The sequence below is a fragment of the Camelus bactrianus genome, chromosome 25 (assembly GCF_048773025.1).
Source record: "Camelus bactrianus isolate YW-2024 breed Bactrian camel chromosome 25, ASM4877302v1, whole genome shotgun sequence".
Taxonomy (NCBI): Eukaryota; Metazoa; Chordata; class Mammalia; order Artiodactyla; family Camelidae; genus Camelus; species Camelus bactrianus.
Genome location: NC_133563.1, coordinates 31,226,278 through 31,250,196, shown reverse-complemented (window position 1 = coordinate 31,250,196; position 23,919 = coordinate 31,226,278). Strand labels below are relative to the sequence as shown.

The following is a 23,919-nucleotide window of genomic DNA, read 5'->3' as shown; positions in this document are numbered from 1 at the left end:
TGGTGGCCTGGGCAAGACGCGCCTGGTCTGTGTGGGTCAGCTCCTCCGTGCTCAGAGCGGAGGACTGGGCCCTACTTAGCTCACGGTGAGATGGAAAACCCCCATGTGAAGCAGGAGGTCCGCCGACAGTCTGAGAGCAAGCCGCGTTCCTCACACGGGGCCTGCGCAGGCGTTTCTAACCCCAACTGCATTATTAAACAATCTCTAGAGCTGAAGGACAGATCAGGAAATACAGCCAAGGGACATGTACTGCACTTTTTTGGTTTGCTTTGATTTGATCTTGTTTATTCTTCTCCATTTTAATTATTTGTTACTTTCACGTGTTTATTGCATTATTAATTTCTAGTATCAGTTTACTCATTTCTACGGCTGTTCCTTTACTGTTGTTTAGTAGGCATTTGCTGTCTCTTTGTCTCGCTTTCTTTGGCAGAGAGCACGAAGTTCTTCTCCTTGCTGAGTATCACTTCCTACAGCTCCTTCGCCTTCCACAAGTTCGCGGTGGCCATTTACAACAGTGAGTGCTGTGGCTCTTCTTGGTGGTGATGATGCCAGGCCGTGGGCTGGCAGGGCCGGGCTGTGTGTCAGGGATGCCATGTGGTTCGTTTCCCTTCTTAGTTTCTCACCTGAGGCCTGTGGACCTGGCCCGATTCCCCGCGCGGTACTGCTACTGCTTAAACAACGGGACCAATGACTTATCAGGTGGGTGGAACTCACCATGAGGCCCACAGGCTAAGATGGGGAAACACAGTGATATCCGTTATGCTTGAATATGTGCACTTTCATTGTCCCAGAAAATTCTTTTCTTGTCTTTTATTTTACTCTAGAGAAATAGTTATGTCTGCACAAAGGGGCAAGAACAAAATGTAGCATTGTTTTAAGAGCAAAATCTGAGAACAGTCTGAATATTCATCATTAGGAAAATGGTTGAACAGTCTACTGTGTCACCAAACTTTGGAGAGCAGTCGTAGACAGTACATAAATGCATGCACATGGCTAGATGCGGCCTGTGTACGGAAATATTAGCTAGAGAGTTCCAAAGTAAGTAAATGGAATAAAATATCATTGGTAAAAAAATATTGATGTATCTGAACACCGGACTGGTGATTAACGCTGAGAAGAAGATTGGAGTCTATGTTTGAAAAAAAAGAGTGTTGATTAAGGGGACTTTGTATTATCTGATTTTTTTTCAATAACAGTATATTCATGTATTACTTTTATAGTTAAAATTAAGGGTACGACATGTTCCTCATTTTTAGAGAATCCTGAAAAGTAAAAATGAAAATTACTCTCTCCCCACTAACGTAACCATTCAACAGTTCTTTATTGAGCACATGCTATTAGAAAGACACCCTTCTAGGTGTGAGGGCACCACCCTGAGTGAAGTGGACATGCCCCCTGCTCTCATGAACTTAGATTCTGTAGGAAGGGGGTGCAGGAATAAACTGAAAACACACGGTAGGTTGGCTAATAGTGTGACCATGAGAACAATGAAGCAGGGGACGGGGTGAGGAGGGAAGTGATGGTGGGGATGGCTGCTGTGTGCAGGGTGGTCAGGGAAACCCCCTCTAAAGAGGTGAGGGTTGAGGGGCACCCTGTAGGCAGTGGAGAGACATAGTGATGATATGGATGATACCTGGGGACAGAGTGTTCCAGGCAAAAGCCCAGGAAACAAAGTGAGGACTGGAGAGCCCAGTGTGGCTGGAACAGGTGAGCTAAGTCAGAAAGTCCTGGGAAATGAGCTCAGAATTGTAAGGGCAAGGCAGGAAGGGTGCTGCAGATCACGTAGAAGTTTATAATCTGCCACAAGGATTTCAATTTTTACTCTAAATTTTAAAAAAGCCATTTTGATTATCCACACAGAGAAGTGACGTGATCTAATTTACATTTTAAAAGGATCCTTTTGGCTGCTTGTTAAAGAATAGACTATAAGAGAACAAAGACTGAAGGATGAAAAGCCTCCTGCTTTTTTTCCCCAACTTAACCTAATATTAAAAATATTTTCCATGATATGACAAACTCTTTGCAAATATGTGTGATAGTTACATAACCTATGAATGTGAGCATTTTCTTAGCTAGTATGCTGTTGAATTTTGGGGTGGAGTCTGGGTTTTTCTTAAGATAAAAAAATCCTGTATTGGATATCTTTGTGCATGAAACTTTTCCCTGTTTTAGATTACTTTTTGAGGATAGATTCCCCAAGGTGGGATTTCTGGACCAACGTTGTGAACGTTTTAAAGAGAATAATGGTCATTGTTAACGAGTACTGGCTGCCAGGCCCTGCAATAAGTACCATCGTCTTATTTAACTCACCCTCTGAGCTTTGTCCGCAAATTACACTTGGGAGGGAAAAAGTTCTTCATGATTGCATCTTTCTCACTATGTCATTAGCCCCTGCTGGGGGCCAAGTTTAGTGCAGGCATTGGGTCCCTGCCCCGATGGTATGAACGATAAAAATAAAATTTACAAAGTGGAGTCACATCGGCTGGGAAATTCTGTGATTCTGTTTGGTGAGCCAAAGTGTATTTCTGCACATGTGAAATGCTTATTTAAAAAGAATTGATCCAGGGCTGATTACTACTAATAAAACAGCACCTTGCTCCCGTGGTAAGCCGCGGCGACTTCCACGGAGTGCCTGATGCCGATTCCCCTCAGGTCGCTACCTGGGGCCACTTAGACCAACATCTTGCCATTGTTCGAAATCTTTGGGGAGGGATGTGTATTCGTGGATAATCTTCAGACCTGGATCATTTTCTTTTGAATATTCTCGACTCTAACATATAGCCTTCCTTCGAGGGTGCTTTTGCTTAATAAGAATAGCTTAAATTTCCTTGATTAAAAAAATAATATAAGGTGATGTTAAAATGCCATACACTATGGAAAGTATAATCCAAAAATCAGAAATTGATATCCCAACGTCCACAGGTCATCCCATCACCCAAGGGGGTCTAAGCCACCTCTCTCTAACCCATCCGTCTTAGCCACCTCTCCAACCTACCTCTCCTTCCCACCTACCTACTCCATCCACCTACCCATCTGCTGTAAAATTCTCCTTAGAATACAAGGTAGGCTCTTATAACAAAAGACCCCAAAGTAAGGTGGCTTATGGAAGGGAAAGTTTTCATGTGTGACAGTCTGGGCCACACAGTCCAGGGCTGCTCTGATGGGTTCATAGTTTAGAAGCCCAGGCTCCTTCTAGCTTTTTGCTCTGCCTTCCGCAAGTTTTGGCCCTTGTTCTCATAGTCCAGGGTGATTTGTGACCACACCACATCCCAGCTACAAGGAAGGGGAGAAAGGAATCGGAAGGCATGCCCATTCACTAGAGAAACTTCCGTTGCCCAGAATTGAGTCATTTGGCCACACCCACCTGCAAAGCAGGCCTGAACATGTAACTTTCAATTATGTTAAACCACCATGTGCCCAACTGAAATTTCACATTCTCTTCCTGGAGGAAAATGAGACGATGGTTATTGGGAGACAGTCATCAGTGTCTACCATGTTTTCCATGAAGTTTTATAACCCACCTCTGAACTAATCAGCATGTCTTAAAAAAATTGCATTCCAATGAATATAAATAGGCTTCATCCTTCATATGAATTCATAGTATTAATTGAAAGAATGTACCATAATTTATTTAATTTATCTCCTTTTATGGAAACTATTTTTTAAACAACTATCAACAATGCTATGATGAGTGCTAGTGTACAATCGTTTGGACTGTTTGCCGAATTATCAGTATAGGATAAAGTCCTCAAAATAGAATTGTTGTCTGACAGGAAGAGGGTTTTGTGATGATTCAAACTGCTAAAATTTCCTCTAGAAATCATGCGTAAGTTTACATTCTTATCAATAATGTTTGAAAGCATGTGTTTTTCCACACCCTTGCCAACACTGCGTACTAAGTACATTTGTAAATCATTACCAGTAAGATAGACAAAAAGGGCTTTTTCTCTTACTTTCTATTTATATATGAAAGTAGTCAGAAATCATTCATCTCTAAGTGTTGCTAGTAAATTAGATTACTCAAATTTTCAGTAAAACAAAGAATATCTTTGAGATATTGAAAACTGATTTTCTTCCAAGCAGACCAGACTGTGAAGGCAGTTTTAAAGGTAGAATTAACAAAAACACGTTGAGGAAGAGCAGAGGTGGGAATTTAGGCACGAATAGGAGCTTTAGCACAAGGCAGATCTCAGCTCAAATGGCAGCTGTGCCACATGCTCTGGGACCTTGGGGACTCTCCATCATCTCTCTGAAACTTGGGCAGAATCTGGACTCCATCCTTGGTGTTGGGGCTCCAGAACCATGCTCATAGCTTCTATGCAGTATTACTAGTGGATTGCAATTGTGGATTGTGATTTTTTGGTCTGTTTATGCGTCTTTCTCTCCTACTAATCTCAGTCTCTGGTGGGCAGAGATGTTGTCTGACACAGTCCTCCAGTGCCTAACATGTGTCTGGCACACTGCAAACACTCAGTGAGTATTTATTAGATGAATGAATTAATAAACAAAGGAGACTTTTGAGAATCAGAAAGAAAAGAGATGGCATAAGAAATGAAATACTGTTCTTCCTCAGTCTCCATAACATGACTAGGAACAGATCTGTCTTGGAGATGTAGAGAAGGATGCCCAAGTTTGCCTACCTTCTGTGTGGCCAGGTGTGCACACCTGCACAGGTGCACTGCCACATTCCCCTCTAGGAGAAACCATGCGTCCACACAGGTGTAAGATGGTGCCTCACGTAGAATGGTGCCCACCTCCTATTTGTCTCCCATGTTGTACATCCACTGGTTGTCACATTTTCATGCCTCTCTGGGTTCTATATTTTCAAGTCAGCTTACCCCCCACCCCAGCTCATGATCCCATTACTGAGTAAAAGAGGCATTTATACATTGATGGGAACTACCCAAGGGACCTCAGAGACTTCTTCTTTAGAAAGTCACTGTTTGGGGCTCCTAGAATACATACCCCTTGCTTTAGAAGCCAAGAACTTGCTGGGGCCTGTAAAACCATAAGTGAACAGCAGAGGAGGCAGCAGCTGTTTGGGTAAGAAGTGTATTAGGAACTTTCATTGGTCAGTGGCACCCACCGTGTCAAGCCTTGTTCAAAAGACTTGCCTAGAGAGAATGTTCTCAAAAACATTATAGCTTGAAATATAAGGTTATCCCAATCTCCTCCCATCAGCCTTCTTGGCATGGGACGCAGGCAGAAAGGTTGCTGGTTCTATTTTGTATAGAGCCCTTGTCTCCTTGATAGTACATAATTTATCACCCATCACTAAGTTTGGTATCAATTTGAAAATCTGAAATTATGAAAATTTACACCCCATGCCCGCAGGGTTGCTTCCTGTCTGATGGATTTGGTATCCTGAAGCAATTAGATGAAATAACAGGGCAAAAACCAATCAGAAAAACTGTTACTCAACGGTACAGACTGCACAGCTCTTTGTGCTGGCAGAGGAGGATCAGAGGGGGAGGAGAAAGGGGATTATAATGATGGAACCAAAAGTTTTCTGCTTGCCTGAAATTAAATTTTTTTAAATAATTCTTTTTATGACTGTTAATATTCTTCAATACACTGAACTAAGTCAGACTTGTCAAATCTACTCTGAAAAATCCAAATACAATATTCTCTTCCCCTCAAGTTTCTGAAATCTAAACCAAGTCTCAGAAATTTAAACCTCTCCAATCTGTCTTGCAGACTTCACAGCCCTCCTGGTGGACGTCATTGGAAATTCTACCAGCTACCTCACAGAGATTTTTAAGTCGACCTCCATTCTTTCAGGTGTGCTCATCTTGAAAATGCTTGTGAATTTGAGACTTGGCATTCATCATGGAACATAAACCTAGTAAACACCCCAACCCGAACCCCTACCATAGGCCAGGCTGCCAGGAACTTCAGTGTAAGTTTTATGTAGACAATCAGTGTGGTCCCGTGTCAGCCACTGGTATTTGAAGGTTCCATCTTCCCATCAGAACTAGTCCTGGGGTCCAAAAAACTGGAGAAAAAATCCAAGGCTCAAAGTTCGGGGAGAAGAAGCAAACTCAAAAAAAAAGTTCTGTTGGACAACTATACTCCCATTTTAAAGATAGGAAAACTGAGATTCAACGAGGCTGAATATTTTGCTCAAGGTTGGTTCAGAATTCATATTTAGGTCTGTGTGGAGCCTAAACTCATGTCTGACATACAGTTGAGAAAGAAATGCCTCATTTATAAGGTGGCTTCATATAACCCTGAGCCAGTTCACCCTCCCCTGGGGACTTAACTTTGAAAAGCACAGATCTAGTCAATGGCCTAATACATGGTCTCATCAGAAAAATGGTGCTCTGTACTACGGAGCAACTACTGCTATAGAAGCAGTGGGGGAAGAAGAAAAAAAAATAATAAATATCATTAGGTGCCCAGGGCTCTTCTAAGGGCTTTCCATGGATTCCTTCATTGGACCCTCACTGCAACCCTATGGAGTAGCTACCATATTTATCCCCACTTTACACGTGAGAGGTGGACCCACTTGCCCAAATCATTCTGCAGAGATAGAATTCTAACCCAGGTGATCTGGCTCTGAAGTCCACGCTCTTTTGTTGGGGGGAAGATTACATTTATTTATTTATTTTAATGGAAGTACTGGGGATGGAACCCAGGACCTCATATGTGCTAAGCATGTGCTTTACCACTGAGCTATAGCTTCCCCGAAGCCCATGCTCTTGGTCACTACGCTGACACATATAATAATAGGACCACGTTAACAATAACCGTTATTATTATCATGACTACTTACTGAGCTCTTCTATTTGCCAGGCACCATACTTAGAGTTTCACACACATTATCTCACTGGATCGTCGGAGCCATCCACCAGGGGTGTCCAACCACACGTCCACGGTCCTTCAGGCAGCATCTTCAGGGACAAGAGTGTTTAGGAACTCAGAAGTTTTCACTTTTGAAGGTCTAACAGGGTGTCTGCACCACACATAACATAATGCCTCCAGCAGCACCCAGGACAGCCTGCTACGTACCAAACACATTCATAGGCATTTGGCAAAATGGGCGACTCTCTACACTAAAGAGGGATTGACAAAGCCATGCTTTGCCACCAGATGAGTTTTGATATCAAACTCACACAAAGCCTTCCATCTTACAGAGATTTGGGGATTTGGAAAGGGCAAATAAGGGACTATGGGATTTGAACTTTCCCTGTTTTAAAGCAAGTGAGCTCCTAGAGGAGTCAAGCAGTTCATGTATATTCACTTAACTAATTAGTGGCAGAGCTAACGTTGTAATCCTGGCAGCTGACCCCAGAGGCTTTGCCCTTAGCGTTACATTATACTGCACCCCTGCTCTTCAAAAAAAAAAAAAAAAAACCAACCAGAAAATCAAGGCTGCCTGAAAATCAGAGCTCCTAAATAAACAGTGAGCCTTATTTTCCTGTAGCATCTGAGCTAGAGGTTTCCTGCTTAATTTTCATTTCAACGAAAGGCTTAACAGCTCCAGACCCATTGCTAAGTCCCGTTATGTACCGGTCTGTCTTACAGTGAGTCAGATGAATGAATCCGACTGCATCTTCATCTGTGTGATGACGGGAAAGTCAGGTGAACCATCAGCCATTCTTTGACAAGCTCTCTGAGCTGAGAATTAAACACAAACCTCCGGCAGGTGAGCCCAAGATTTGACTCTCGGCATGGTTTTTGCAGGAAGGAATTTTTCTGACTTCTGGGAGACGGCAGAAAAATCTCCCGTTATCAATTACACATTTACCAGCAGCATGCCTGGTGTTCTGGGTGAGTGTAAACCTCCCAAACTCCTACTATACAGTCTCCAGACCAGGGTCCCAGCCAGCAAGCTGAACACTGAATGCTGTCCTCAGGTGTTTATTTAGCTGTACTGTGTTAAAATCAGAGGATTTCATCATTTAAAAACCTTTTTTGCATTTCTAGATTTTTTTTTTTTTTTTTTTTTTTTTTTTTTTGCAAAACATCTGGCAGCCCTGAATCCTCCCCCTTACCCATGGCAACAAGCAACTGGAGTTGAGCAGCTGCTGCCCCCATCCTCCACATTAAGAAAGACACCTTTCTCCTCTTTTCCATAGTCCTCACTGCTCCCTATTGCCTTGCACCTTTTCCCCTCATATTAACTACCTGGCTTTGGTAGGTATTTCAATTTGTGACCCTGTTGTAGACATTGGTCCTCTGTGATACCCAGGCGCTACCCAACCATCCTCCTCCCCTCCATGCACACACCCACCCATCTTCCTGCCTTTTCTCTAGCACCAGGTGGTATGTTTAGAACCACCTTAAAGCCATCTTTCTCCCCTACACTCAACTGTCATTTCTAGCTGAATAAATTTTCTGGACTCTGGCTGCTCTTCCAAGATCACCTGCTGCTTCTATGATTATCTTAGATCAAGTCTTCGTCATCTACCTTTACTGTAATAGTCTCCAAATGAATCTCCTTTGACCCTGCCTCTAATTTCTCCACAATGTCCATCCTTTGCCATAAGAGTGATAATGTGATTGGGTTATGTCTCTTCACTGCTCAGAACTCCCAAGTCAGCAGCAGAGGGTCCGAAGTCCTTAGTCTTGTGCATACCCATTAATTCTCCTTCTGAATTAAGCCTTCCTGCTGTCTCTGTGGGGGTCTGTCTGCCTGGCAGCTTCTGGCAGCCCTTAATTCCTCCAAATTTCACCTCTGGTCCCTAGTTGTACCCGCAGGGCATATGAGCAAACCTAATGCCTCTTCCAGGGACAGTTCCAGAGCCGTGGAGGGGCTGAGAGCTGCCAAGTGGGCAAGGACTCTGACGGGATTCAGGTTCCATTCAGGAAACACGTCAGGTGTCTGATGCTTTTGGTCTGACAGCTTTGCACTGTGTGCACAGTGCTTTTTCACACAGCATTTTCAAAGATGGATATTTTAGCTAAATTTGTCATTCAAGGAGAAACCCTTCTCTTGGGATGTAAGGTGTCATTCGGATTAAGATTTGAATCTCTGCATTCTGTATCATTGCTGTCTGATGACCTTTCAGTGGCTCGACAGTTCTTTGTGTCCACAGTGCCAGGCAAAGTAAAGCTGCCGTTGCCTGTCTCCTCAAATGTGCAGCTACCAGGGGCATGGCCGGGAATTCACAGCTCACACCCACCAGCCCACAGACACTACCAGGGACAAGCCCCCTGCATGGACCCCAGAGCACTGGAGTGTCTGCTCCGAGAACCTCTTCCAGAACAGAGACAACTCCTCCTTCAGAGGGAGGGCAGACCATGAACACGGACGGGCTTCCTGAGCTTCTCACCAGAGCCACGACCAGAGCCACTACCAGAGCCACGGCCACCCCCGGCAGTGCCTCCTCCACCCTCCCAGCCTTGGGTAAGGTTTCTCACCCTTTCCTCCCCTGTCCTGTTGCCCTCTCCAGTTCCTTTCAGACCAGATACATACGTGGAATCCTTCCCTTATCCCTTCTCCACCAGCCTCTTCCTTCTTCAGCATCCCTTAAGTAGGAGATTGATGTGAGCCAGTACGGGTTCAATACATATAAGCAAAGGCAGCAAATGTCACTGGCATAAAGTCTTTCTAATGTTTATTTTGATAAATTTTGAAATACTTTTAAAACTCACAAGAAGCTGCAAAAATAATACAGAATTTCTCTGGTACCCTTCAGCCAGCATCCCCCAATGATAACATCTTATATAATTGTAGTATATTGTAATATTAGGTATTTTTATTTCAGCAAAGCAGTTAGCAGTATCTGTCCTGAAGTTCACAGTAAATGGTGAAATGAAGTCAACATCTTCTGGCGAGGTTAGATTAATGTGTAGCTGGCTGGATAATGATGCCAAGAATGTGTTAATGACTTAATGCCAGTGTGAAAAACGGCTGCCGATGACATGCTGAGAAGTTCCTCTTTTCCCATCATTTTTGTGGAGACGATCCGTGGTGTTGTCACTGGATGTAAAGGGCGTGCTTATCCTATTTGGAAATAAGATACAACTGTGATAAGTCTTTCATTAAAAGTCAGTTACGTCTCAGTGAGTTCCAACAATGGACAGAGTCATCAGAATTCATTCATTCATTCACTCATTCATTCATTCATCAAAACATGCGTTTAATACCAGATCCCAGGCTAGCTGTTAAAATAAAAAACACAGCTCTATCAAAGTTCCCTTTCCTTCCTGAACTCACAGATCTAAGGGAGAGACGTAGACAAGTAAACTGATCATTATGATCCAGTTTACACAGAGTTATTGCCCTGGAGAGCCCAGACAGGGGGCTCCCCTGAGGAGGTTAAGAACTGATAAAAGTCAGGCAGGCAGGGAGACAAGCATGAGAAGGAATCAGCTTCACTAACAAGAAAAGGGTTTGGTAATATATCCAGCATCATCGTAACTGTAAAGCTAGAAAGCTTTCCAGTATAAAATGAAAAAAAGATGTAATTGCTAGTAGCCAGAAAAATCATGAAGTACCTAGCTATCACCCGAACAGGGAAAGTGCGAGTTTTATATAAGAAAAACTGCAAAACTTGAATGAGAATAATAAACGCACATTCAAATAAATAAAGTGATGCACCGTGCTCTGAATGAGAAATGTGAGTATTCTAAAGATGACGACTGTTCCAACTTAACGTATAGACTTAAAATCCTCCCAGAGGATTAGTTTTGAAAAAGAAATTTAATTCCTACCATGAGAATGAACAAGTGAAAGTGTCTGATAATTGTTTAAAAAGACCAATGAGGGAAGACTTGTCTTAATTCCCATCCTGTGGAATTGTAGGGCAGACACCATCATCCTCATCACCACCACCACCATCATCATCTCCTCCCTTTTAATGGTAAAGCTAAAAAGAGTTCAGTAACTTGCCCTGAAGTTCACAGCATGGAGGAGGTGGGAGCGGAATTTGCACCTCCAGTTCTCTTCACCTTTAACCCTGTAACCTTTCCACTATGTCACATGATTAGAAACATACTTGTTAAATTTGACAGAGTCTACCATCCCCCAAACACACACCCTAGCTGATTGGTGAGTGTCCTCCAAATTCGGAGAATGTTTTTTAATTGGTGGTTAGGGAAACAAAGTTGAGTTTGGTCCACTGATTCCAGTTCAGGGTAGAGTTTAAGTCCCTGGATTATCTGTATTATGGGTGTGCATTGCATGTACCCTTTGATTATATTTCAGTGTCTTGTAAATTTTACATCTGAGTCAAAGTGGTCAAGCAGGTGCGTGCCCTGTTATTGTCACTTGTGCAGCTACCGGGAAGGTGGCCGGAACTCCCAGGGTGACAGCCCACAGGCAGGCATGGGCTTCCACACTGCCTGTGCTCCGGGCTCAGGTCACCAGGGAGAAAACCCCTGGAGGGCCTCCCTGGGAAACCCTTTCGTCCACACCAGCATCTGCAGAGTCCGAGGAGGCCACGAGCACAAGGAACCTTTCCTGGTCTCCTGCTAGGACAGTAGCCGCACCTGACAGCCCATCCTGGACCAGACTGACCTCAGGTAAGAGAGGATGCTCACTCCCACCTCCATTAATTACATATGGAAATATACTGATATACACATTAAAATGTCATCATATAGTATGAGGGAGGCCTGCGCTCTGAAAGGCACTTGGAAAATTGTCAAGTGTGATTCCAATTTTGTGTTTGTGTGTGGACTTATGTGTGTATGCATGTGCGTGTGTAATGATAAATAGGCACAAACACAAAAATAAAAAATAAAATAAGACTGAGAGAAATTCACAACGTGTTAACCTTGACTCTATCTGGGGAGTACGTAGGGTTTTGATTTTTTCTTCACTTGAGTGTCATAAATTTTGCATATTTTCAACTCCTATAATCAGACAAAAATGGTTTGTGTGTTTTTAAAATCTTTGCCTCTGGTCTCTGCAGCCAGAGGCCCTTCCTCTGTGCTTCTGTGTTCAGTGGATGGTAACTGTCATCACTGCTGTGCTGTTAGGGTCCATGAACTTGACCTTCCTCCCTTTCGGCCTGTGCTCGCTTTAGACCTGTGTCTGTAATCTCCGGTTCCCATGAAACACAGCAGGCCTTCAGTGACAGCTGATTGAGTTGCCTGAATTCCTTAAGAAATAGAGGGCAAGAAGCAAATGAATTTTAAAGGGAAATGTTAAGTCTTGACTTTGTGCTCAAAATCTCACTTGCACAAACAGATCTGGGAGTGCAAACTGATGGCTTTACTCAGAGAAACACGTGGCATTACTGCATAGGGAAAAAGAAAGGCTGACACACCCTTGGGTTTGGCCAGTGGCCCAGCAGCAGTCAGCGGGCCCTGAGGCTTTGCGCGCTGGGCTTTATTTCAGACACAGTAGGGCGGAGTCCTGACTCCACCCTCGCTGTCTCCTTAGGTGGTTCTTTTGATTTCTGAGTCCCGGTTTTCTCATCTTCGAAATGAGGGAGGCGATGCCAACTTTTCCGAGTGGCTGTGATGATTCAGCGAGGTGATGGCTGTCAGGTGTGCAGCTCAACATGCGGCACCTTGGAACCACTCAGTCAACGGCAACGGCCACCACCCTGTCCCACTGCGCCCACAGCGGCAGCAGAGCGGCAGCCTCTGGAGACACAGTAGGAAGGGTTGTGGCAAACCCTACATCCCCCGGAGACCAGCCTTTTTTACTTTTGGCCCCTTGCAGCTCTAATCCTCCGTAATTCTGCAGTCCTTTAGTTAAAGTGTGACTAGCCACCGCAGACAAGCCCGTGCTGTGTTTGGGGTGTGGTCAAGGCTGCTCAGTTTCCAGAACTGCATAGAAACAAAGCATCTGTTCTAAGACAGAACAGTGCCATCTGTGTTCAGGGGCTCCCCTCAGTGTCTGAATCCAAAGAGAAGGCTGACCCACTCTGAGAAAATGACAAAGTTGCCGCCTGGAGCTGGGCCTCCTGCATACAGTCAGCCGTAAATGCATCAGGCTGCTCGCCTCTGCTGCTGAGGCAGTTTGGTGTAACGTTGTCTCACCCACCAGCCTAGCAGAGGAGCCTGATAGAGACCAAGCGGATTGCAGCACCGTGCCCTCAAGCCCAGGCTCTGAGACCGCACCCCGCCCCCCACCTCATCCTCCAGGCCCAGCCACAGCAGACTGCCTTCCACTCACTTCTCGGCGTCTTTGCTGAAGCTCTTTCCTCTGCCTGGAAGGCTGGTTCCCCTCACTGACGGCTGTGCTTCTTCTGTCCCAGGGAAGATGTCACCTGCCTCAGCCCCCACCCCCGTGTCACAGTGCACCCCAGCCTCACCCCTTTCCTTCCACTTGACCACACGAGCGAATGGCCCGCTTCATCCTCCTCCCCCCTCATTCCCTATAAGAAGGCTGCTTTGCTGGTCTTGCCAGAGGCGTGAATCTTGACATCACGATCACTCCCCAAAGTGGCCCTTAACTCAGGACTTTATGGACAGGATCAAAAGAGCTGTTGAGCTGAGCCCGCTCTATCGCGGGATTGGACGTTCCTGGGGTGGGGTGAGTGTGCGCGCCGGACTCAGCTGGAGGAAGAGCACCTCGTGTCCCCTTCGCCCGGGAGCGCCGTGCTTGGACATGGCCCGTGCATCACCACTGCTCTCCCGTGTGGCTCCGTCGTGTCATGCCAGCGTCAGCTAGTTTCCAATGGCCCCAACACACTGGATCACAGTTACCGAGGGACTTGCCCGTTTCCTCCTCGACATTGGCAGAGCCTCCATTGTGAGCTCTATTTCTTACTCATTTCCGCATCCTCAGCGCCCTGCCAGGTACCTGGCTCGATGAGCAACAGTGGATGAACCGGGCAGGACTGGCAGCGGGGGGCTCTTCTCCTGCTTGCGCATCCTCAGAAGATGCTCAAGCTCACCTCTCTCTTCTCCCATCCCAGACACACCCACCCCTGGCACACAGACTCCGCGTCCTACCAAGGCTCCGGCCCCCAGATATCCACAGACAGGTAAGCACGTGCCCCCAGAAAGGGAAACCCACTCCCCAGGGCGGGAAACACAGCTTCAGGGCCAGGGCGCGATGGGAGCGGGGCAGCTTGGGCAGACTAAGCTTGTTATTGTACTTTCTTGGTTCTAACAGAAGAGGCAGGAGAACTGCCAGGCTGGGCTATTAAATGCCCCCATAACTTTGCATAGAGCACTCCCTCTTTCTTGGCTACAATTGTCCAATAGATTTCTCAGACTCTTTACCTTTAAGATGTTGTGATTCTCTGCTTGTGTGTATAACCCAAGTCCATGTCATTTGGACCTTTGCGAGGCCATCATTGCCCTTGCAGGTGATGTCCCTGCCGGGTGGCCCTTTACCCCTGGAGAAGCGCCAGCTGTGGTCCCAGGACCCCACCAGGTTTCAAGTACGTGCCGGCACCCCGTCCCTCCCATGGTTTGTGTCTGCTTTGGACAAGGTTATGCAGTATAATAAAAAGAGGTTTGTTTGGTAAATTTAGATCCAGACTGCTGAGATTAAATCCTAGCTCTACTGTTTACTGGTGAGGTGGCCTTGAATTCCAGAATTCAATTTCCTTGGTGGTAAAGCAAGAATAATGACAATTATTGTGGGCACTAAAAATGTCTTTTTTTTCCTGCAGGGTTTTGCATTAGGTAAGTAATGTGTGTGGCAGTGATTTGGAACTGGAGCACACCATTTAAGTTAATTCAATCCACTTTTATTGAATGAACGCCCATTGAGCGTGTTCTGCGCACTTTGCGAATGGAAGCTGTTCTTATGATGAGCGTGATGTTAGCAGGAGAGGCAGGAGTGAAGGACGGCTCCAAAATTCCCACCCCCTGGGTGTCATTTAGTTTTGCTCTGTTTGGAAGGACATCCCTGAGCACTGAACTATTACGGAATTCTAGCGGAAACCATCTCCTGGCCTTGCACCTGACGGAGGCTCAGGACTTGGAGTTTCTGTGGTTTACGCAGCATTTTTCCAGCGTTTGGACATCCCACTGCCCTTTTGTCTGTGGAGCCAGTTTCCGTAAGAAAGAAATTGGTACAAAGTAAGCCCTTCAAAGCCGTTTGAGTCCTCAGGCCCCTCCCGGTCCTGGATGCCTTTCTATACTAGTTTCTGGAATATTCCTGGACCATCAAGGCATATGTCAACAGGGCATTATTAAGTTGCTGGAGCCTGCACCGTCTCCTTTTTCACATCCCCTACAATCTGCCTCAGCCTCCCTCTCAACTGGCAGTGAATGGTGAATGGGCCTTTCAGACACAAAGACATGATTGTGCTACTGGAGGAAATTACAGCCGTTTTTTCCTCCAGGTTCTAAAAAAACACATGAGTGATGCAGATGGGGGCAGCTGTCAGACTGAGTTTTAGAAAGCAAGTTGACTATATCTGTCTGTGTCCATGTCTATATCTGCATCTGCGTCTTCCTGTATAGCTCTATCCATCCATCCACCCATCCATCCATCCATCCATCTATCCATCTATCCATCCACCTAATGAGAAATACAAGTATAAAATGAAGGGGTTCTGGCATCTTCCAGTAAATGATTCTGCCCATCCCCAGAAATTTATGCCACCACTATGACATTCACTTACTCACCCAATAAATATTTATTAAGCTTCTACTGTGGGCCAGATACTGTGCTATGCCTACTTTTTCTTCACAATATTTCTGCAGGGAAGGCAATGTTATCTTCATTCAGCCATTTTAGTGAGTCCTACAGATAAAAAGTGACTAAGTTTTGAGCCAAGATCTAATTCCAAGGCCTGTGTTTATTCCACTCCTTTATGTTACCTCTCCAAGTTTCTCCGTATGTACAAAAAATTGCAATTTAAGAAGGAAGTGGTAAGGTTCTTAAGAGAAAAAGCAGTAAATTCCATGTGCATCTAGAGAGGAGGAGATGACTTCTATCTGGGGAAGATCATTCAAGAGGAGTTTATTAATTGAGAATCTGGCATCTGAACAAGGTTTGCCTCTAAATACGCATTCCACGCAGAGGCACAGCTAATGGAAAGGCACTGAGGCAGGAAAGGACTGATATTTTCCAAGGACTGAGAAAGGCTTTGTGGCTGGGATTTATATAGTCAGTCAAAAGAATTTGAAGTGAATTTTCTAACTGATATCCTACAGCAATAAACTCTTGGTGTGGTTGGTTGTTGCAAACTTCTTGCTGCCAGAATCCTTTGTTCTTGCAGCTGTCCACGTGGGTCAGGTCATGATGTTCCTGTAAACCTCCAACAAGACAATTGTTATTTTCTGTTCTGTAACTTTTTATCTCTCTTTGAATGAAAGATATTATACTTTTATAGGCCAAGCCTTGAGAATGGGCTATCCTGTGTATTTCAGGCTTTAGGCAACATTCTTTTAGGCAACATTCTTTTAGGCAACATTCTTTTACAAAGCCATGTAGCCAGCATGACTCAGCACAAACAGCAGAGCACAAGGGTTAGAACTAAAGGAATAAATAGATCCAGTATGGAGTCAGATTGGTTCTTCTGTTATAGTGAGACCATCTCTGATTTCCTCCAGGAACTAGATCCCCACCCTTCTCCACCTGTCCCTGGGAACTCTCACAGCAGCTTTACCTGACCATGTGAAACAACGCCATGTTTACCTGTTGGTCTAGAGCTACCTGAGGTCGGGGTGAGACTGTATTCACCTAGCACAGTCCCTGTCAAAGGGATGATGCTTGCTAAATCCTTATTGATGTGAATGGTCTGGGATTGCATCTTCTAGGGTGTCCTGAGCCAAGCCTCAGGGATGGGGCCATGACAGCTACTCCTCTCACACTGGCCATCCAGGAGCTCAACCCTTGCCTGATGGAGCTGTGCCGCTTTTTCCAGCAATGCCTCTGCATGAGCCAGAAGAGAGACCCCAGGATGGAGGCTGTGAGGTGACCTGGACCAGTATTTATAGTCTTCTTATTCTGTGTGGCTTCTCTGCAGGCCACTAAGTGGTCAGACATTAAGTAATCCACTCACAGGTGACAGGGGTACCTCATGGAATGGACACTCCAGTGAATCCTCTACTATACTGTCACCCCTTGAGAGCCAGGTGGGACCTCATTCATTTCTGGGTCAGTAGAGCCAAGATCAGGCCATGACATAGTCAGTGGAGTCAAGTCAAGTGTTGTCAAGTTGAGTTGTGTCACATCTGCTGAAATGTTTGCAGAGGACTTTGAGTGGTCCTTGAACCCCAGTGTCCTCAGTCTGGCAAGATTCGCTAGAAGATAATAATCAGAGGTCATGGCTACCTAAATGCCAGTTCTTTCATAAATCCCTAGCAGTCGTTTACTGACCCAGTGAGAAAGTTGCAAAAGGAAAATTAGAAGGCAGATCCCATCTTATATTAAGAAGGACTAGGTATGGGCATTTTCCTGGCCTGGAATGCTGACGCGCTGGCCTTCCTTCTGGGATTTATCCTTGGCTGTAAACCCAGAGCCAAACAACATATATAAATATTTCTACTCCAATGATGTGAGGCCAGTCTCTCAGATCTTTAATGTTATTTTCAAAATCTGCTTATGAGATCATTCAGTTTTTCAAATCTCCATTATCCACTGGCTCTGAGCCCCAAGGTCAGATCTGCAGCCTTTTTCCATCACCCCTTTCTGGCCCTGGACTTGGATCCCTCAATCAGTGCGGATGCCTCCTCTACTTATGCAAGATGTGAAGACCCAAAGGCGTTAGCAAGCATGGTGGAGGCTCCACCGCACAGGCTGATGAGAAAGAAGAGAAATCTTTGGCAACAATACTTTCTTACCGAATCTGCCCACTGGTAGATCCTTGTTCCTGTACCTCGCTCTTTAAATCAACAACACGTGTCAAGTCTCTGCTATGGATCAGTTTTGCACTGAGCTGAGCCTGCACTATATAGAGATGACTCAGAAGTGGACTCAGAAACTGAGGATTTCATAGTTGGGAAGAGAAAATGGTCATAAACCCTAATTAAAATATGATGTGGTAAGTGACAGAATCAAGTCACGTGCACAGGCAAAATCCATCAATCTTATCCCCTTGGCAAAAAAAAAAAAATCACATTTGAAAAATCCATATGGCATATTGGCTGGAAGGACAGTGAGGAAGGCAGAAGTTTGTAGGAAAAAGTTTTGAGTTTAAATTTGGAGAAATGAGGAAGCATCTGTAAACCTGAGCTTATCCCTTCCTTCCCCTGGGTTTCAACCTATAGTGACTTGTCCTATAATCGCATAGGAAGCACTGAGTACAGGCTGAGAAAAACAGCGCGAGAGGCTGGCTTTGCTCAGTGTGCTTGTTGAATACGCAGCCTCTCCGATTAAAAAAACCCTGGTTTAGTGGGGAAGTTGGCTGTGTGAAGAGACAAATCACAAAGCAGTCTGACATGTACTACAGCAGACCCTGAATACGGGCGTTGGGGCCTGAGGGGCAATAACTAAGAGGGCTTGTGGAGGAATAGGAGTCTTCTAGGCAGAAGGTGGGAGAGGCTACTCCAGCGAAAGGAACAGCATGTGCAGAGAAGGAGAGTGAGAGGCAGTCTGGAATGTCCTCGGACCACGGAGAGTTCCACGTGGCTACGCAAAGATGGGAGGCCACTGTCTCTGACCTCTGTCCTGAGTCAGGAAAACCTGGACCTTTGCGGCACCTGCTTAGCTCTTGAAAATGAGTTTTGACTTTTCCTCAAGAGTTCCAGCAGCAACAGCTCTGTGCCTCAGTTTCCTCAGTTTTACAGTGTCCTGTAAACTGAAGGTAACAGAGCTTGGGATATCTTTCCAGCTAGCTTTACAGGAGCCATTAGTTGCTCCCCAGAATATGCTAGAATCACAGAATGATAGAGATGGAGGAGAAATTAGGGAATGTTTAGCGCAAGCTCCTCATGTATCAGGTGAAGGATGGAAAGGGAAGCAGAGTCCCAGAGTCCGACGTCGAGCCAGGGACACAGCCTGCACTGGAAACTCTTCTTCCTAATGGTGTGATCACTAGGAAGGGCCTTTCATCAAAGCTCTTTGAAGCAGTCCCTGCAGCCACCAGCCAAGGGCAGGATATGATTTTGCAAAGTATTTGCTGCAGTGTTAACTAGGACAGCACTGCCCTCTAACTCCACCTCACACACAAAAATACATAAATGAACTTCATCATTAATCGAGCGCCTATGGTAAGCCTGGCGTTGTCCGGAACTTCCCAAACGTTTTCGCCTGGCATCCTCAGGACACCCTGTGAGTGTAGATTCTATTATTACCTTTTGTTTGTATATGAGAAAACCAAGGTCCGGAGAATTGAGTAGTCAACCTGAAATCACACATCCTAGTAAGTAATGATGGTATGACTAAAAATAAGTCTTTCTGACTCTAACATCTAAGCTTTTTCCTACTCAGCCTCATTCTCTGTCTCTCCTCCCACACCCTAGAAAGATGGAGAGGGCGTACTTTGCTGTGAATAATTAGCCATTATGACTTTTTTTTTTTCAAATTATGGTTGTTGTCCAATAGCCACAAAGACTAATAATTGCTCTTAACTTTAATTGAAACCTTTAGGTACTGTCTTGAATACTATTCCTGGTTTCTTAAGAATGCAACATACATCTGCCAGAGGGTGAAAAGGGTGTCCCGTTCACACAGTAAGTATGCAGCTTAACTATGTTGTAAATTGCTTGCTATGAAAAGTGTCTAGAACTCTGAGCGATGTTCCTGCCTTTGCATGGGGTCAGCAGGAGGAAGGAGAGCTCATCTAGTGATCATTAACCCTACACAAAAAGGGTCTAGGGTATTTCTGATTTCCCTTCTCCTAACAGTTTGAAAAAAAAGTGGGAGTCAGCCCAACCAAGCACTGTTCCTTTCTGTGTGTTCTTGGGCAAGTTTCTTATCCTCTCTGAGTCCCCACCTGAGTGCAAAAGACAAAAACAAATGAAACAGAAGACGATCACAAGGTAAACACTCAAATTCTAGACCAAAGCACAATGTATACAAATAATTCAAGAAAAAGAAGGCAGCTTGAGGTGCTGGTGGTAGGGTGCCCAGTACCTCTCCTTGTCCTCCTGACATCTGAGCCCAGTTTATTCTCAGGGATGCCACATGTCTTTGTTTTTTCTTCTATTCCTGCTTACAAAAGTGACCGGTCTTGTCTGTCCCCAAAACCAATAGTTTGACCATTTTATAGTGCCATCATCCTGAACTGTCTGCTCAAGGGACTCTGGCTTTTAAAAACCACAGGATTCAGTTGAACTCTGGAAAAACCCCTTCTTCATGTAACCCAGATATAAGTGGGTGCTCATATGGCAATGAGCTTATGTTACAACAATCAAACGAAAGACTAGCTCGGCCCCCCAGCCCCCCAGCTCCCTTAGAGCTCTTACAGAACATCACATGGGATGCGTGACAACACTGCCTAGAAACTCCTTATTCTTCTTGCCCCGCCTTTCCCTCCCACTTCTTGCCCCAAGCTTCTTGCCTCAAAACCTCTCTTGAGGCTTTATTTTCCAACATATCACCCAATAACCCTCCAAAAATCAAGCTTTCTGGCTCTCTCTTTGCTTTCCTCTCCCTTCTGTGGTGAGTTTTGTTTCCTTTTGCCTCTTGCTGTCTTCTCTCTCAAACACAGCATCCTTGTTTCTTATACAAATCCATCCCCCCATGTGTCCTGTCTTTTCTTTCCATCAGCTTTATTCTTCCTCATAAAAACCAAGCATTTGGGGGGGGGTGGTGGTTGGACGGGCTCAGTAGCCAAAGATAGAAATCCCTTTACCCGTTATGGAGAGAGGGAAGGGGAAATCTTGCAGATTACTTATTGAATAACCCTTCTTTGGTCCTGGCCACATGAAAATCTCCACGCGAACGTCATATGACAGTTCCTGAGCAACATGATAATGAGTTTAGTGATAGTTTAGATCACTGTGCATCCAGGTAAGTCTTCCAAGCCCCCTAAATAGGAGGTGATGAGACCCTTCTCAAACTGGGGAGATGAGGTTGGTACAGCTGGGTGTTAGAAAAGCATCGCTGAACACAGACTGGAGAAATGAGCGTTGCTCCCCATTTGACTTTTCTGCTGACTAACAAGGGAGTCTTGCACAAGTTCCTGTTTCTCTGATATTGACTCTGAGTAACTCCCTGTCTTGCACGGCCACACACTTGCCCTCTGGAAGGGCCTGAACCATCGCTGGTGCTGCTAGAGTTTATGTCTCTGTAGCATTTCCTTCTCAGCCCCATGAGTTCCTTCTCTCCCTTTCCCCCCTAGCCTTAAAACAAAAATGCCTGGAGAATATCTGCAAGTCTGTTTGAGGCTTTGGAAAATCAAGTGGGCGACATCTCTTCATCCTGGCCCCTGGCCCAAGTCGGCTGCACTTACAGAATTCACCCAGGAACCAGCCAGAGCATCAATTAACTGAGCGTGGTTCTTTATGGAAGTGGCCTTTCTTTCTCTCCTGAAAATTGGTGTAAGGTCTTGAAGGTGGGAGGCCACGTGATAGAGCTCTCACCATCAGGGCAGTGATGCCAGCTCCCCTGCCTGCTCCGAGGCCGTGGGAACCACATATCGACTTTCAAGAAACTCCCATGATGCTTGCAACAATCTTGAGACTGGAGAAATGGGGTGAGGTGGGGGCGTCACACAGCATGAACAAAGCAGTCTAGGCACTGAGACCGTGACACAGTGCCTGAAGGGACTAAAACTCGGGACTTCAGGAAGATGACACCAGGATAAATGACGAAAACGGAATCCAGCCTCTGGAGAGACTCACGTGTGATTTCCCTCTGCAGTGTACTCCAGCTGGGTTGTCTGCAGCCAATCAGACTTGCTGTACTGTGCGTCCAGGTGATCTTCCAAGCCCCCTAAATAGGAGGTGATGAGGACCTTCTCTCCGGAGGAGCTGTAGAGAGTTGATTTTGTTGTCTTGATTTCTCTTCTGTGTGCCCTGCTGTACTGGGGGTCCCTCAGGTTTGACGATGCACTAATGGGACCCTCAGAAGTCAGAAGAGTTGTGATAGTCTCATTTACCATTGATTATAGCGAAAAGATGGAGATTCAGGTCAGCAAAGGAAAAAGGTGCAGAGAACAGGGTCCAGGCACAGGCCTCCGGGTGTCCTCCCCAAGTAGAGTCGCGTGAGTAGCACTGACTTCTTCCAGCAATGACGTGTGACATCGCGGGTCTCCTGGAGTTTGAGGGGAGGTTTGACCCCTCCTGGGCTGAATAAGTCCTGCTGTGGGGGATGTTTGGGGCAATGAGGAGGCCTCAGGGGGGTGCTGCCACACTGGTGTTCCTGCTAATGCGTGCATATGTGTCCACCAGTGGTTCCCTGATGAGGCAGAGATGGGGGACAGGTATTGTCCCCTCGTTGATGAAGCAGATGGAACAGCTACACGTCATTAACCAGGGTTCCTCCTGGAAACAGGGACACAGGTGCATTTCTGTCTATTTCACTGTCACCTAAAAGACAGTTAAACTGGCAAGAGAAAGAAAGGGAGGGGGAAGGAGAAGGGGACGGAAAGAGACAGAGAGGTGAGGAGGAAGGGGCAGAGGGGGAAGGGAAAGTGGAGGGAAAGGGACTGTGTGTCTGGTTCTCAGTCCTGTTGTGTGTTTCCACGTGTCTGTGTGTGCACGTGGCTACATCCACCTACTTCTGAATAGGTGTGCTGTGTTGGCAGCTGCTGGGGGTGGGGGACTCTGGTGATATCACCAGGCAATCTTTTTTAAACTCTCGTACAACAGCCTTTTTTCTCTTACATCTGAGTTCTTGTGAAATCTTCACATCTCCTTCTATTCCACCAACAGAGATGGGAAAGGCCAAATTTCCAGGGATATTGTAGGCCAATGATTCCCAATGAGGGGGGATTCAGAACCCCCAAGGATGTTTGTCTGGCAATGTCTAGAGGCATTTCTGTTTGTCACAACTTGGGGAGGGGGGACTGCCACTGCTGTCTAGTGGGGAGAGGCCCAGGATACCGCTCACACCCTACAATGCATGGGACACCTCCATGACAAAAAATCATTTGGCCCAAAAGATCAACAGAGCTAAGGTTGAGTCACCTTGTTATTGGCTATGGGAAGAGAACAAACTTGTCAAACTCTGTGAAAAGTCTAGAACAACATACCTAAACAAGTTGTTATGATGCCTCAATACTGAGCAGTGGGAATGCTCTGGAGATGCTGCAGAGATGAATTCTGCTACATGAAGCTATTCATCCCCATTGACTTAACTGATTTAGAGATAGTGCTTCTTCTGTGCTAGTGAGAAAGGATGGACACTACTTCCTCTGTGCATGTGAGACACTGAGCAATAATTCATGATCTATAAACAAAAGTTTCCATGCGCAAAGACAACTAATTCTTTGAAGAAGCCCTTCAGTGAATTCTGGAAAGGCTCAGCTCTCCCTAGATTTGATCTTTAGATGAGCCCTGGTTCCCCAGGAGGCAGAGGTGGAAGGAACAGCTCCCAGGGCTCACAGCGGGGCTCACCCGTAAGCCAAGGATGTCCCATCACCTGTGAGCATGGATGAACACCTCCAACCTCGACGACCACTGTTTGTCTCATCTGTAAAATGGAACTATCCTCCATCCCACCACTGCTGGCATGATAAGGTAAAAATCCTATAAAAACATATGTGGTGTGTAATAGGCACTCAATAAAGGGTCTCTCTCCTTGTTAAATCTGGAAAGGAAGCAATTCCCAAGGGGGCTATGAAGGAACAAGGAAGAACCGGGACTCAACGAGCCCCCTGCCCTTCACGCACGTGACCTGCCCCACCTCTTTCTCACAGTCCTCGGGGGCGACCCCCATGTAAAGGCTGCAGAGACGTGGCTGAGCAGTGACAAACTCCGTGTCCTGCTAAGGCGTAAGCAGGGCTGGCACGGGAACCGAGGCTGTTCAGGTACAAAGCCCACCTCACCCTGCCCCACAGCCCGGGCAGAAAAGCCCTGAAGGAAGGAGGCATCAATTTCCCAGGCCTGAGGCCAGGCACATGTAAGAAGAATCACCCCGGAGATCCTTTTGCTGGAGAGTTAACTGGGCCAGACAAAGCCGGCCCCTTCCCTCCAGGGCGCGCCCGTGTGAGTTTCATC

The 23,919-nt window shown here is 45.8% G+C and overlaps 1 protein-coding gene across 1 annotated transcript in view; it reads left to right on the top strand.

Moving 5' to 3' along the window:
* HHLA1 (HHLA1 neighbor of OC90) overlaps nucleotides 1-23,701 on the top strand; it is a 29,117-nt gene extending 5,416 nt beyond the window's left edge. The window contains exons 5-16 of the mRNA XM_074353095.1: nucleotides 431-514; nucleotides 616-699; nucleotides 5,698-5,781; nucleotides 7,528-7,584; nucleotides 7,687-7,773; nucleotides 9,089-9,352; nucleotides 11,227-11,472; nucleotides 13,824-13,892; nucleotides 14,220-14,294; nucleotides 16,630-16,786; nucleotides 19,403-19,485; nucleotides 21,099-23,701. Of these exons, the coding sequence (XP_074209196.1) occupies nucleotides 431-514; nucleotides 616-699; nucleotides 5,698-5,781; nucleotides 7,528-7,584; nucleotides 7,687-7,773; nucleotides 9,089-9,352; nucleotides 11,227-11,472; nucleotides 13,824-13,892; nucleotides 14,220-14,294; nucleotides 16,630-16,786; nucleotides 19,403-19,485; nucleotides 21,099-21,142 (1,334 nt within the window). The 3' untranslated portion in view covers nucleotides 21,143-23,701. The remainder of the gene's footprint in view (nucleotides 1-430; nucleotides 515-615; nucleotides 700-5,697; nucleotides 5,782-7,527; nucleotides 7,585-7,686; nucleotides 7,774-9,088; nucleotides 9,353-11,226; nucleotides 11,473-13,823; nucleotides 13,893-14,219; nucleotides 14,295-16,629; nucleotides 16,787-19,402; nucleotides 19,486-21,098) is intronic.
* Nucleotides 23,702-23,919: the final 218 nt, after the last annotated feature.